This window comes from Panicum virgatum, chromosome 9N (genome assembly GCF_016808335.1).
Source record: "Panicum virgatum strain AP13 chromosome 9N, P.virgatum_v5, whole genome shotgun sequence".
Lineage (NCBI taxonomy): Eukaryota > Viridiplantae > Streptophyta > Magnoliopsida > Poales > Poaceae > Panicum > Panicum virgatum.
In genome coordinates, this window is record NC_053153.1 from 6,185,655 (window position 1) to 6,199,696 (window position 14,042).

At 42.6% G+C, this 14,042-nt stretch overlaps 1 protein-coding gene across 1 annotated transcript; it reads left to right on the forward strand.

Moving 5' to 3' along the window:
* The first annotated feature begins 2,693 nt into the window (after positions 1 to 2,693).
* On the forward strand, positions 2,694 to 4,332 carry LOC120689949 (transcription factor RAX2-like). Its single transcript, XM_039972410.1, has 3 exons — positions 2,694 to 3,192; positions 3,287 to 3,416; positions 3,559 to 4,332. The coding sequence occupies exons 1-3, from the start codon at positions 3,057 to 3,059 to the stop codon at positions 4,238 to 4,240; spliced, it is 948 nt and encodes a 315-aa protein (XP_039828344.1). The 5' UTR covers positions 2,694 to 3,056; the 3' UTR covers positions 4,241 to 4,332.
* The last annotated feature ends 9,710 nt before the right edge of the window (positions 4,333 to 14,042 follow it).

Genomic DNA, 14,042 nt, shown 5'->3' on the forward strand with positions numbered 1-14,042 from the left:
AAGCCAATTTTACCAGCCAACCAGTACAGCTTTTGTTTTTTTAAGACAAAGCAAACCAGCACATTAGGGAGCGCTAGCTACATGACAAGTTACTTTCACAAAGATTATCGAGAATGCGGGTGATGGCAAATATATACATACTTTTCTTTGTCATTGCTTCTGGCATGTACTCCCTTTTGATGCGATGTCATAGTCTCGTGCACGAATTACTTGACCGCAAATCTGACCACCTTTTTCACCAGGCACGTGTTCACGAGACCCATGAGTTTCAAAACAGTAAAAACCCACAACCAACCAAAGTATATTTTAAAGTTTGAACAGAAAATTAAACTGAATATATGAAAGTGTTCAAATTTTCTGACTGTAATTGAAGGGAAAAAATCTACCAGTTTGCCGGCATGCCATTATATAAGTTAGTAAGAGCTAATGCATGCAAATCCTCAAAAAAAAAGGAGCTAATTGTATTAAAATGCCCACGCCATATACCAGGCTTAATTTTCGCTATGCTTGAACACAAACATGTTAAGAATAATATGACATAATACACTAGCATTCCACGTCTAACCTCAACATCACAGCAACGAGAATGGACATATTAGGAAATTACATTAAGATAAAATGATGTCTTGAAAGCAGAGACGTGCATAACCAGCCTGATGGGAAAGAGGGAAAAGACTGCACAACATACCTTAATAAGATCCATTTTTCATATCTTGATTCTACATGTTTGAGGAAAAAAGAAGACATAACTTAGAATCTCATAAGATTTTCAAATGAATTTCACTCAACCATTTTAGGACTTACTTACAATAACATCCTAACATTTATTAAATTACAGATCATAAAGAGCATGCCTAAAAAGAAAAAAAATGAAATTACAGATCATAAAGAGCATAGCCCCCAAAAGATCACCATGATGATAATGAGCCTGCATCACTACACCATGGATCACGGATAATGACTAAAGGGTCAAAATGGCAATCAGTCACTTATTCTGCGAGTATATCTCAAAATACTTGGAGATCAAGCAAATTCTTTTGACAAAAGCACAGCTCAATTGAGGCACATAAAAGAAGCAGAATGTAAGTAATGCTTACAGGGTTGGTCAGCTTCCATGGAAAGATTATTAGGAATCAAATGTCCCCAATAAGTATAGTTTATCAGTTTTCCAAAGAGCAAGTATGAACTGAGCAAGTACGAACCGACATAATCCAGGAGTTTCAGAAGGTGCAATCTGAAGGTCCTATCATCAAATTATGAGAACTTCCATCATAAGTAGCAGCTAAAGATGATAACATCAATATTAGGGATCTGCACTATATAAAGCATATTTTAGCTAATAATAACTTAATAAGGGGTACCGTGCTATCCATATAATAAAATGTGTGATTACTTTGTTTTTCCCAATGCAAATTATATTGCGTTCATATTTAAATCTTTCCATGTGCAATCAGTATGTAAACCTTTGTTAGGCATGTCTTTTCTGTAACATGTAGCTTTGTTTTTTTGTTTTCTCAATTATCTTAGTATTGTGGCATGCAGGAGGACTCATTTTTTAGATAAAAAGTACAATATGGTCTTTACAGATTATCACTGGCTAGTGTCTACATATGCACAAGGTTAGCAAACAGCTCAAACTATAGAATAAATAGGTGCAATATATCCAATGAGATCCTAGAATATTGTATTTAGTCATCTAGGCAGATCAGATGTCATGGGCAGTCAGGTCTTATGGGCCGGCTGGTCAGGCCTATTAGGGTTAGGTTTAGGGATCAGATTAGATCTTACTTAGGGGTCAAGGAACCCTCTCTATATAAAGAGAGGAGATATGTCATTTAAGGCAGGCAAGAATTATGAGAAATCAGTCTAGTCCCAATCCCCAATTCGTCTCCCCAATCTAGATCCAATCCCATCCTAATCAGCCGTCGCCGTCCGGCTATCTTCCCGGCGGATGTCTACCCCGTTATGAACTAGGTTCATAACAACTGGTATCAGATTGCTCGGGTTCCCCTTCCATGGCCATCATGGAATCCCTGCAGAAGGCGATTGAAGACATGAACACCATGATGACCAAGATGAACTCCACCCTGGAGACCCTGGCGCCGCTGGCCCCAAGCGCCGCTGACCTAGCGGCCCTGCCGGGCAAGGTCGCAGATCTGCTGAAGACGATGAATGACGCCGGCAACCGTCTTCAATATGTTGGTGTCGCTGTTCAGCGTCTAGGAGCAGGAGAAAGCTCGTCTGGGTCTAGCGTGCAGCCGCCGCCGCCGCCGTCCTTCCGCGTCCGTGTGGGGCGACTACACCTCCGCTTCGTCAGATGGAAGGCACCGTCAGCTAGGCGTTTGTGGCCACGAGCCGGCCGCCCATGGCGCCGGCCGCAACAAGGTCGCCTCCGCAGTCCGCTGCCTGCAAGCGCGCGATGTAGGTCGATGCGAGGCCGCCGCCACCGATGGCCGCTGCGGGGTCGCCTCCGCTGGCAGCCATGGAGGGCTTCTTCGAGTCACCGTGTGCCGCCACCCTTCTACTCCGTCTTGCAGGTTTCCACTGCATGTCCTCGGCCGCAGATTGCGGCAATGAACGGGGTGACGGAGCATGCCTTCCCCGTGGGGATAGACACGGAATTGGGCTTGTGGTGGGCCAAAAAAGCTGCTGATTGGCCAGTGGGCTGTCACATAATTCATGACACAGCAGTTCATAACATCAGATCAGATAAACAAACTACATGGTCTAGGGTGCACAAAGACCAGGTTCAGGAAAAGCTTTTGCAGCGACTGCTGATGGCTGCATGATGGAGATTCTAATCCAAAAGAAACAACAATTAGAAAGAGAGCAACCCAGATCACACCACCACCGATTAAACAGTATTTTATTACAACCACGGCAGTCACCTTTTTCCATGCCAATAATACACCTCCTCTGAGTCCTCCCTTTTCAGCACATAAACACACCGCCCAGACCGCCATCATGACTAACCAAGTTTAGACCCTAATCAACATTTCTTCTGCCCCTCACAAGAGAGCTCCAGAGCTCGAAGGGGGAAGGAGAAAGAAGCCACCATGGGGAGAGCTCCATGCTGTGACAAAGCTAGCGTGAAGAAGGGCCCGTGGTCGCCGGAGGAGGATGCCAAGCTCAAGTCCTACATCGAGCAGAATGGCACTGGCGGCAACTGGATAGCCCTGCCGCAGAAGATAGGTATGTGCCCAATACGATTGGCATACGCTACTCAGCAGAAGTAGAAGAGAAGGCTAATCAATTGCGCGTGCTTGTGTGCCTGGGGCTTGTGCAGGGCTGAAGAGGTGTGGCAAGAGCTGCCGCCTTCGGTGGTTGAACTACCTCCGGCCAAACATCAAGCACGGAGGATTCTCAGAGGAGGAGGACAGGATAATCCTTAGCCTCTACATCAGCATCGGCAGCAGGTACAAGTTCAGTAGAGGTCTAACCGGCCTAGTGTCTTCTCTTTGATCAAATTGACCATAGAATTAGCTGCAATCTGGTAGGCAAGCACATGGGTACGGTAGAATCTATGATCTGACCAGACCATGCATGCTGCGGTCTTAGGTGGTCGATAATAGCGGCGCAGCTGCCGGGAAGGACAGATAATGACATAAAGAATTACTGGAACACGAGGCTCAAGAAGAAGCTCTTCGGCAAGCAGTCCCGCAAGGATCAGAGACAGCAGCAGCAGCAGTTCATGCGCCAGGCCACATCAAGTGATGGGATGAAGCAAGAAGCAGAGACCGGGGATGTAAACGGAAGCAGCGGCCTGCCGGCCATCAATTACAACTGGCACCAGCAAACCATTGTTGGGCCAGTGCCAGGTATGATGATGGAAGGCCATCGCATACGAGACGAGGTAGATGAGTCGATCCGGAAGCTTCTTTACAAATTAGGAGGACCAGGCCCTTTTGCGACTCTTCAGGTTCCGCAGTGCGTTCCTCCAATGTGCGAGGGAAGTCCAAGCATCATGCTGCCATCATGCACGGTAGACACCACCTCCCTTAACGAAGGGGGCATGCAAGGTTCCAGCACATTGCCAGCGCTGGAACTGGATCAGAGCTTCCACTTCAATCAGGTCAAGCTGGATAGTCTAGATTGTTTCTTTGGCATGGGTACTGATCAGAGCATGAGGTGGAGTGAGGTGAGCCCATTGGTTTGCCCTAATAATACTGTGGCTTCTAGCTCGCAAGGGTTGCAGCCGTACTGTCATGTTGACGAACCGGCAAACCTTGGGATGAAGTAGTCACTGGTTTATGTTTTCATGTACATGCATGATTGTGATGTAAATTTGTACTATCATTCATTGGGAATGGTGAAGATGAGAGTTTCTTTGAGTTAACAGCAATAGGGTCTTCTCACCACTCCTAAATGAGAGAGATGCCTGATTTTCAGGTGTCTTTTGAGTTTCTTGAAATGGCAGTTTCCTCTACTCAGCTTGCTCTTACAGAAATATTTACAGTTTTGGTTTGTACCGATTGCATTGTTCTGTTAGTTATCTGGTTTGAATCCAGTAGTTGCACCCAGTGCTGACCCTGACCTAGAGGCTAGAATTATAGTCTGTCACTAACGCCATAGGAATAGTTTATTTAAACAATCTATAAGGTTTGCCTAATTTTGGTAGAGAAGACATGGCCTGGACATCACTAGAATCCACAAGATCTGCACTTCATGTGATATGAAGTAATAGGGGACGTAGACAAATCGAATCCTACTATCCCAATTTTTTTCAAATGCCAATGTAGGAGGAAATTGCTGCTTAGAGCCTGCAGCCTTAGATTTACAAGGGTTTTGCATGCATGATAAATATGGACAGAAATCACTTAGACCCTTTTTTTCAGAATTCTCTATATTTCTGTACTAAATCTTCTAGCCATTTTGGCAATGATGAATTTTGCATCAAAGTGGCACAGGATTCATCTGATGATATTCATTGCCGTAAGTTATTCAAGTAGTGTCTGTACTTCTTTGTGTTGACAATTATATATTTATATTTGAAGTTGGAGTGTGAAATGAAGAAATGTGCACTTCATTTCCATGGCCGCCAAAAGAAATGATCAAAAGGTTGCTCCTATTTCATTTCTTTGGCTCAATGCTTCATTGCGGTCCAGTGTTCAGACTGGAATGGCGTATGTTACTTGTCACTAGCCAATTAAGTGCATGCTTAATTTATCACCGAGAAAAAATATAATCACGGCTTGACTTCTGCCATAATGATTAGCCATCACTGGAACAATTTTCCGTCTCTCTAACTTCAGGTACTATATAACTGTACTTATGTGTTTTTCCTACGACCAAGGAAAATGTCAGCTCAACAAACATAGCAGACTTTCCCATCGCTGGAACCACACGTTGAGTCAACAGGTTTATTAATTATTATGCGCGCATTAGTTTCCCTTATGTATGCTTGCATAAATGATAACATACCGTTTGTCCTAACATGTGAACTATGAAGTAAGAAAGATCTTAGAAATCTCGGGGTACTAACTCCTATGATTGTTGAAATATTTTAATGGTATTGCTGGTACGTTTTGCAAAATAAATTCTGAAAACGTGTATTCCAAGTAAAACAAAAGTAGCAAATCTACAAACCTGCCATGGAGATGCACATGGATTTTCTCACCCTGGAGTGCCTGACCATATAGTTTGCACCACTGGATGTGCCATGAGATAAAATCCTGCGCTTAAGACAAGGGATTAGCAGCACACATTAATCTCAAAGCTTATCAAGAGGTAGTAAAGCATAGGAGGAGCTCCTCAAAGCAAGAAAGGTTTCATACTCCAAGGAGATTTCTTCTACTTGAGTTACATTGATCGATTCCACGGTAGTTTCTGCTTGTTGTATGTGAATCGCATATTGCTGAAGTTCTGGAAGAGCTAGACAATCTTATCAATTACAAGAGTTAATTGCACGTGACCATGTTTGTAGCTTTTTTTCTAAAAGAAGATCATATGTTCAAGAAAGAAACACTCCAAGTCTGTAATGTGATTAGGATGCATAAAGGACAAGCAATTCAACTAATAGTTAGAAAGAAACAGTATAGTAGTGCATGCCATAGTCAAGATGATAACTTCATAGTCCAAGCCATAAAGTAACTTGTGTGTGTATACTAAGGGCGCCCGCAGCAGGTGCCGTTAGGCTCCACATAGGAAAGAGAAATTAGAGGGGACAAGAAAGTGTCGCCAGAGCTAGCACGCGTCCCCGTGCTGAGCGGGCCCTGCACATGCTGAGGGGGCCGGCGGAGTGCAGATGCGTGAGAGAGGGAGGTAAGGTATGTGAGTCACAGACTCAATAAAATATATATTATAAAATATTGTGAACCGTGTCAAAAATAAGATTGTTGAATAGATGATCTATATGTACTATATATAGATGAGGTAGGCATTGTATAGAGAGCAGATCTTACTTTACTGTTGCGGACGCTCTAAGAAGTCAATGCCGCTTTGGTTACCTAACCTCTGCGTAGGTGAGTTATAGGCTCGTTTATAATGATGACATGATGGGACAAAGGTCATCTCATCTGTCACTAACAGTTGGCGTGCGACAGAAAATTTCATGGAGTGAGTGAGTCAATACATACCAGCCAACAATTTGACATTTCTACGAATTCTTATGTCTGACTACAGCTGTTTCTAGTTCTGTTCTGTATTTTCTTTAGGCTTATAATCTGTATATTGTGAATGAACACAAGGATTCGGATGGTTATCACACCAAGAGATAGAAAAAATGGCCGCACTATCCGTGCCTCAGTACCTTAAAAATAGGAGGGAATAAGTGAATGTTACTTTATAATCAAGCAATCTTAATACACAGTATATAAACTGATCACTCAGTATATAAACTGATCACTCACCCACAGAAAGACATCCTGTAAAATGGGAACGATGGTTAGTAACTTGTTAACTTGATGAATAGTATGGAAATATGGATACAGCACATATTTGGAGGCTGGTACCTTCCAGTAAAAGCTCAGTTTCAACTGGAGTCCAATACGGCAACACCTTACACCTGACACCTGCATGAATTAATGGACCGTTAGCTCTATTTTCAGAAGTAACCAAGTGTTAATAGCATATTCTGTTATAAGGCTCTTGTCATAAATTAGAAACAACAGCACCAAAAAGATACACCTGTTAACAGTGAGATCAATCCATGATAAAATTTGAAAAGACTGACGCTGTCACAAAACAGAATAGTCCTGTGTGGCTACTGTCATAGATTACAACAGAAGAACGGATAGGGTAAGAGATCTCATATAGATATGGACATGAAATCCTTACGTGGAAAACACTTTTTAATCAAGCACTCTGATACATCAGCAGTGAAGTTTCAGAGAATTGTGAACTGAACGCTAGAACTATGGTGGTCACCTTCTGTTGAGTCAACAAGTAAAGGATGGCACTGCAGACAGCAAGCATACCTTGTTTTACAGAAGTTTTGCATCTAGGACCAAGTGAGTAAAAATGTCATCACCAATGAGAACATTTTTAGAACAGAAAGTTGGTTTGGTTTATGGATCTATTTCGTTTGTGCGTCAAACTTCCTTGTTTTCCTGCAATCTCTCACATCTATAGTATTTGTAGGGACAGTTAAACAGGATAAAGGGAACAAATAATGCCTATATATCTTTTCTTTACTAGGTTGTTAAAACTAGGGGCCAATGCATGTTTCTTGTAGGGGCGGCTAAACTCTTGGGCATAGACTGCTTAGGCAGTGGTTGCTTGTTTGCTTACTGCAACCAAACTTCAGTGGATCAACATGAAATAGGAATATTGTAATCAGTAATTAATTGTAAGAACATGTAACAAAATACAACCAATTAGGAAAATACATAGTAGGACATGCTTTTTGCGAACACAAGTATGTTCTGTAACAAATCTTGGGCCCTGAAACTCATAACAAGAAGCCCCCGCAGACAAGACTGTAAAACAAGATAAGCTCTACACGCACACCAAAAAGAACACGCGAGCTACAAAAATTTCATATAAATACCATGACTATGGCTGCAAAGTGGTGAGAATATCCCGCCCAACTAGGTTTCTCCTAGATAGAGCGCCTTGCAAAACGTCAAACATTCACAACTTGATGCACATGCCATCAACACAGCTGAGTTAGTTTATTTCGTAGACAAGTACTACCTGCGCCTGAGACAAGAGCTAGATAACCAACACCATGATGTTAAATTACTCAATAAATCTGAGAAAGGGCTCATTGTTTATTGCACGACAGGGACAGTCACTAAGATCGATTGTGATGTTGCTTAGCTTTTCTGAAGGTATAACACGAAAGTGCTTAATCTAGCGGCCTCCTTCCCCCACATCCTCTAGTGCCAGGTCGTAGTTAATAACTGATTTGTCATAGGGCATCTATTTTATTAACTCGTTGATTGTTCCATTACAACAGGAAGATGACGATATGGCTCTGATTATGTTGTCTAAGGAAGGATAGAGGAATAATCATAATAAAACAGGAAGACTAACCTCACTGGCTATCCTCTTCTGTATGGCTCCATCCTCAATAATTTTATCCTGTATTTGTTTTTATTATATTTGAACGCCAGCAAGTTTGTTGCATAAGAAAAATATAGTTACCTCTGATGACAGGAATGAAAAGAATAGTAAGATTGTTGCTGAACCATCATGTCATATAAAGATAATGAAAATGGCGAAGAAAAAGGAAAGATGCAACATGCCACAGCATATGAAACGTCCAGGAAGGATGCATTAAACTTCAAGTTATATGATCTTATTCACATAATAAAAGGCACAACCTTTGCAGCTATCACAAGTTTCACGAGGGGGTCCACATGAATGTCCTACAACTGCAGATGTCAATTGAACGGTTCTTGCTGTAATTGCTGTATTCCTAAATTGTGCAGACAGGGTTTATGTTACATAAGTAATTAAAAAGATAAAAAGTAATACGATATTTTGATTGATTCGATTGGGAATACCTCAATCGGCCTTAGCCTTTATATTTATAGGCCGGGGAAGTCGTACCCCTCTCCAAGTCGGTTTATATAAGAATTTCCAAAATAAAACGAAGCCTACTCGGATTACAACTGGACAGACCGGTCGGCCTCTGAACTGCCAGAATTGGCTGTCGACATATGCCCCCCTGCTTTTTGGTGAGTTTCACAAATCAAAAGTAAGAAATATCCTGATGTACATGTTTTACACAGAGTATACAAGTCTAAAAAATAAAACTAAGGGCGATATTCAATACCGGCCATCTTCGTCCTCATGCACTTTGCCATACGCTAGGATATAACTTCTTCAAGTACCTCCCATTGATATCCCTTGGTAGACGCTCACCTTGCACCATCTCCACCATATACGAATTACCGGAGATAACTTTGATAATCTTGTATGGACCCTCCCAACTTGGCGACCATTTGCCAAATTTGTTGATTTTCATCCCAAGAGGCAAAATTGTCTTCCAAACCAGATCCCCAACCTGAAAAGATTTAAGTTTTACCTTTTTGTTGTAAGCTCTGGCCACCCGAAGCTTGTCTTTCTCAATCTCCTTCAAAGCCTTCAAACACTTGTCGGTCACCTCATCAATATTATCCATCATCAAATCATGATAATCAACAGCGGAGAGGTCATTTGGCTTTACCAATCTATATGCATCCAGATTTACCTCAACGGGTAAAAGTGCCTCTTGACCATACACAAGCTCAAAAGGTGTAACCTTAGTAGCACCATGTCTAGATATACGATGAGCCCACAATGCTTCGGATAACACTTCATGCCACCTCTTAGGATTTTCTTCTATCTTCTTCTTGGCAAGTTTGATCAAAATCTTATTACTAGACTCGGCCTGCCCATTGGCCTGAGCATAGTATGGAGATGAATTGAGCAACTTAATCTTATAAGATTCGGCAAAGGCACGCACCTCTTTTGATATAAATGAAGAACCTTGATCCGTTGTCAAAGTTTGTGGAATGCCGAATCTATGAATAATATGCTCAGTAATAAACTCAATTACCTCATTATGTGTCATATTCTTCAAAGGAACCGCTTCGGTCCATTTATCGAAATAATCCGTAGCAACCAACACGAAGCGATGCCCCTTTGAAGATGGATGATTAATTTGTCCAATGAAATCCAACCCCCAACCTCGGAACGGCCATGGTTCAATAATAGGATGCATTAACACAGCAGGCACCAATTGTAAATCACCAAACCGCTGACATTCTTCACACTCTTTATAGTATTTGAAACAATCGGATAGCATGGTGGGCCAATAGAAACCGGCCCTTCTAAGTAACCACTTCATTTTGGGAGCCGATTGATGAGTACCACAAATACCTTCATGAACCTCACCCATAGCAACCCGGGCATGATCCGAGTCTAAACATTTGAGAAGCAAATCTTCGGCAGTTCGACGATAAAGCTCATCGTCAATTAAAACATACTTAAAAGCCAAACGCCGAATATTTCTCTCCGCTCCACGACCAGGATCTCTCAAATATGATATAAGAGGGACCCTCCAATCCTGAGCTTCGGCCGAGACAATTGAATCGTCTTTCTTGGCCGAATCAGAACCAATAGCAGCATTACCGGTCAGACCGATCTCTGGACCGGTCAGACCGGTCTGGGCGGTCAGACCGGTCTCGCTGACTGGTCGGACCGGTGCATCCAGAACTAGACACTCGGCTTTCGTTTGCATCGCCTTGCGAATGTTGAAATATTTTTTCGTAACATTATAGCCAGATGCTTGCTGAGCCAGAGTATTTGCCTTTCCATTCTCTTCCCTCGAAATATATTTGATAATAAATTCATCGAAAGAAAAAATAATATCGAGGCATTTATCAAGATATGCATTTAGAGAACCATTATAGCACTGGCATACCTTAGATACTTGCTGCACCACCAAAAGAGAATCTCCAAAGGCTTCAACATGCTTCACGCCCATGGATTGCAAGAATTCCAAGCCAAATAGAAGAGCCTCATATTCAACTTGGTTATTTGTGCACTCTTCTTCCAATCGGTTTGAAAATTCAAAAACAGCACCATTCGGAGAAATAAGAACAGCATCAATCCCTTGACCATCATCACAAACCGATCCATCAAAGTACAACTTCCATGGTGTGCAAGTAATATAGCCGACTTCTAGATCATGCTTGTCATTAATCCGATGCTCAATAATAAAATCCGCTACAATTTGGCCTCTCATAGATTTTAAAGGTTCACAAGCCAAATCATATTCAACCAAAGCATAAGCCCACTTGCCGATTCTACCACTCAAAATCGGTTTTTGTAACATATGCTTGATCACATCGGTTTGACATACTACTATGCAAGTACTAGATAGTAGATAATGCCTTAATTTGGTATAAACATAATAAAGAGACAAACACAACTTCTCAATAAATGTATACCTCGTCTCCGCATCAATAAGTCGTCGGCTTAAATATGTAATGATATACTCATTCCCTTCGGTTTCTTGAGTCAAAACAGCCCTAATAACCTTGTCTTCAGCAGCCACATAAAGTCTGAAAGGTACTCCTCTCCTAGGTGCTTTGAGTACGGGTGGCGAAGACAAATAAATCTTGATCTTCTCAAACGCTTCTTGCTGTTTTACCCCCCCCCCCCCCCAGTAAATTCGGTTTCTTCTTTTAACCGAAGAATAGGAGTAAAAACATCGATCTTCCCGGACAAGTTAGATATAAACCTTCTCAAGAAATTTACCTTGCCCAAGAACTTCTGTAAATCCTTCTTGCATGTAGGGGCTTCAACCTTCCACATGGCTTCAATTCTTTTAGGATCAACCTCTATTCCCTTCTCATGAACAATGAAGCCAAGAAACTTTCCAGCCGATACACCGAAAGCACATTTGAGTGGATTCATCTTCAAACCATACCGGCGCATCCTCTCAAGAGCAAGTCTCAAATCGGCTAAATGATGATCCAAACCGGCCGATTTAATGACAATATCATGAATGTACACCTCCAAGATGACACCAAGCAAATCATGGAAGATTAAATTCATAGCTCTTTGATAAGTAGCACCCGCATTTTTCAAACCAAAAGTCATAACAACCCACTCAAATAAGCTAACAAATCCTGGACATCTAAAGGCCATTTTAGATATATCTTCTTCAGCCATGAATATTTGATTGTAACCGGCGTTACCATCAAGAAAACTAATGACACGATGTCCGGAAGCCTCATTGATCAACATATCGGCTATAGGCATAGGATATTCATCCTTGGGAGTAGCTTTATTAAGATCTCTAAAATCAATGCACACTCTAATTTTCCCCGAATCCTTTTTCTCAACGGGCACAATATTAGAGATCCAATCAGCATAACGACAAGACCGAATAAATCCAACATCAAGTAAACAATTAATTTCAGTTGTAATTCAGTCATAAATAATGGGATTGAAATGCCTAACCGGTTGTTTATAAGGTCTAAAACTGGCTTTAATCGGTAAACGATGCTCAATAAGATCACGACTTAAACCGGGCATTTCATGATACTCCCAAGCAAAGCAATCAACATATTCCTTTAATAAATTAACCAAATCGGCTTTATATTCAGCCGATAAATTTTTGTTTACAAAGGTCGGCCTAGGGATAGTTCCATCACCAATGTCTACTGTTTCTAAAGGATCGGCCGATGCAAACCCTTGGCCCAGCTTGTCTAGATCATCAGAATCTTCAATGGCTTCACACATATCGTTCGTACGCTCCCGATACTGATCTAGCCTCTGCTGTAACCACTCTGTGTTGGATCGGTCTGACCGGTCGGGGTGTCCGGTCTGATCGGTCGGCTCTGTGCACCGAACGGGATTGGACCGGTCTGACCGGCCGGCACAAGCGGTCTGACCGGTCGCTTCTGGAGCTTCTGTTGTACTCATCTGATTTACATTAAATGATTTAGCTGATTATCCATCGGCTTTAGTACAGCAGAAACAAAACCATCCTTAGTGCAACTAATCAAATCATAATCGAACAGATCCACGCCCGATAAACACTTGACGTTGTCGTGTGCACTAATAGAATCCGAATCGGCTAAAGCAACAAAGGATGAAGTGTTCCCATGGACAATCTCAACCTCATTGCCGATCCACTGAACAAGAAACTGATGCAAGGTAGAAGGAACGCACTGATTAGCATGAATCCAATCCCTCCCAAGAATCAAATTGTAGTTACCTTGCACCTCCGAGACGAAGAAAGCCGTAGCAAGCGTCTTGCTCCCAATGGTGAGCTCCATGGAAGCAATTCCCTTGGCGCTAAGGGGCTCGCTCCCTCCAACACCACTGACCGTCATGTTTGTCTTGATCAAGTCCTCGTCTTGGCCACCGAGCTTCTTGTACAGCGAGTAGGGCATAAGATTTACAATGGCCCCACCATCCACAAGCATGCGAGTCACCGGCTTTCCGTTGATGTGTCCACTCAGGTAAAGAGCCTTCAGATGGTTGTCCTTCTCGCTTGGCTTCTGGAACACAGCTTCACGAGGCCCAAACAGAAGATGAGCCAAATCCTCTTCCGGAACCACGAAGTAATCCGCAGACAAGTGCACCACATTAATCTCCAAGTTGGTGCGCTCCGGAGACGCTTCATAATCAACCAATTCCTCGTCTTCTGCTGTCAGAGGAACTGCTGGGGCTTCGTCTACAGAAGTAACCGAAACGAGCGGTGCCGATACGGCTGCTGGCTCTGCAGTAGGCTCTACCGGTCTGACCGGTTGATCAGAGCGATCTGACCGGTCAGCCGCGGCGGTCCGACCGGTCTGGCTGGCTGATCAGCTGTCTTGACCTTCCAAACCTTGCTCTGAGGGAACATGGGCCTGTATCTGTTGAAGTCCTTATCCCTCATCTTCTCTTTCTCCTGCTCCTTCTTTTCTTTGTTGCGAAGGTGATGCAATTTCCTCTTCTGTGTATGAGTTAAACCTGAAGGGCACCACCTAGGCTGATGGTACTTGTCCGCTGCGCTCTTGCTGCTACCAGCCTCATGATCATTAGCTATGAGCGGCTTTTGTGAAGGAACATCAGCCGATTCTTCAATATCCATCAGCTTTTTGCCCGTGTCTTTT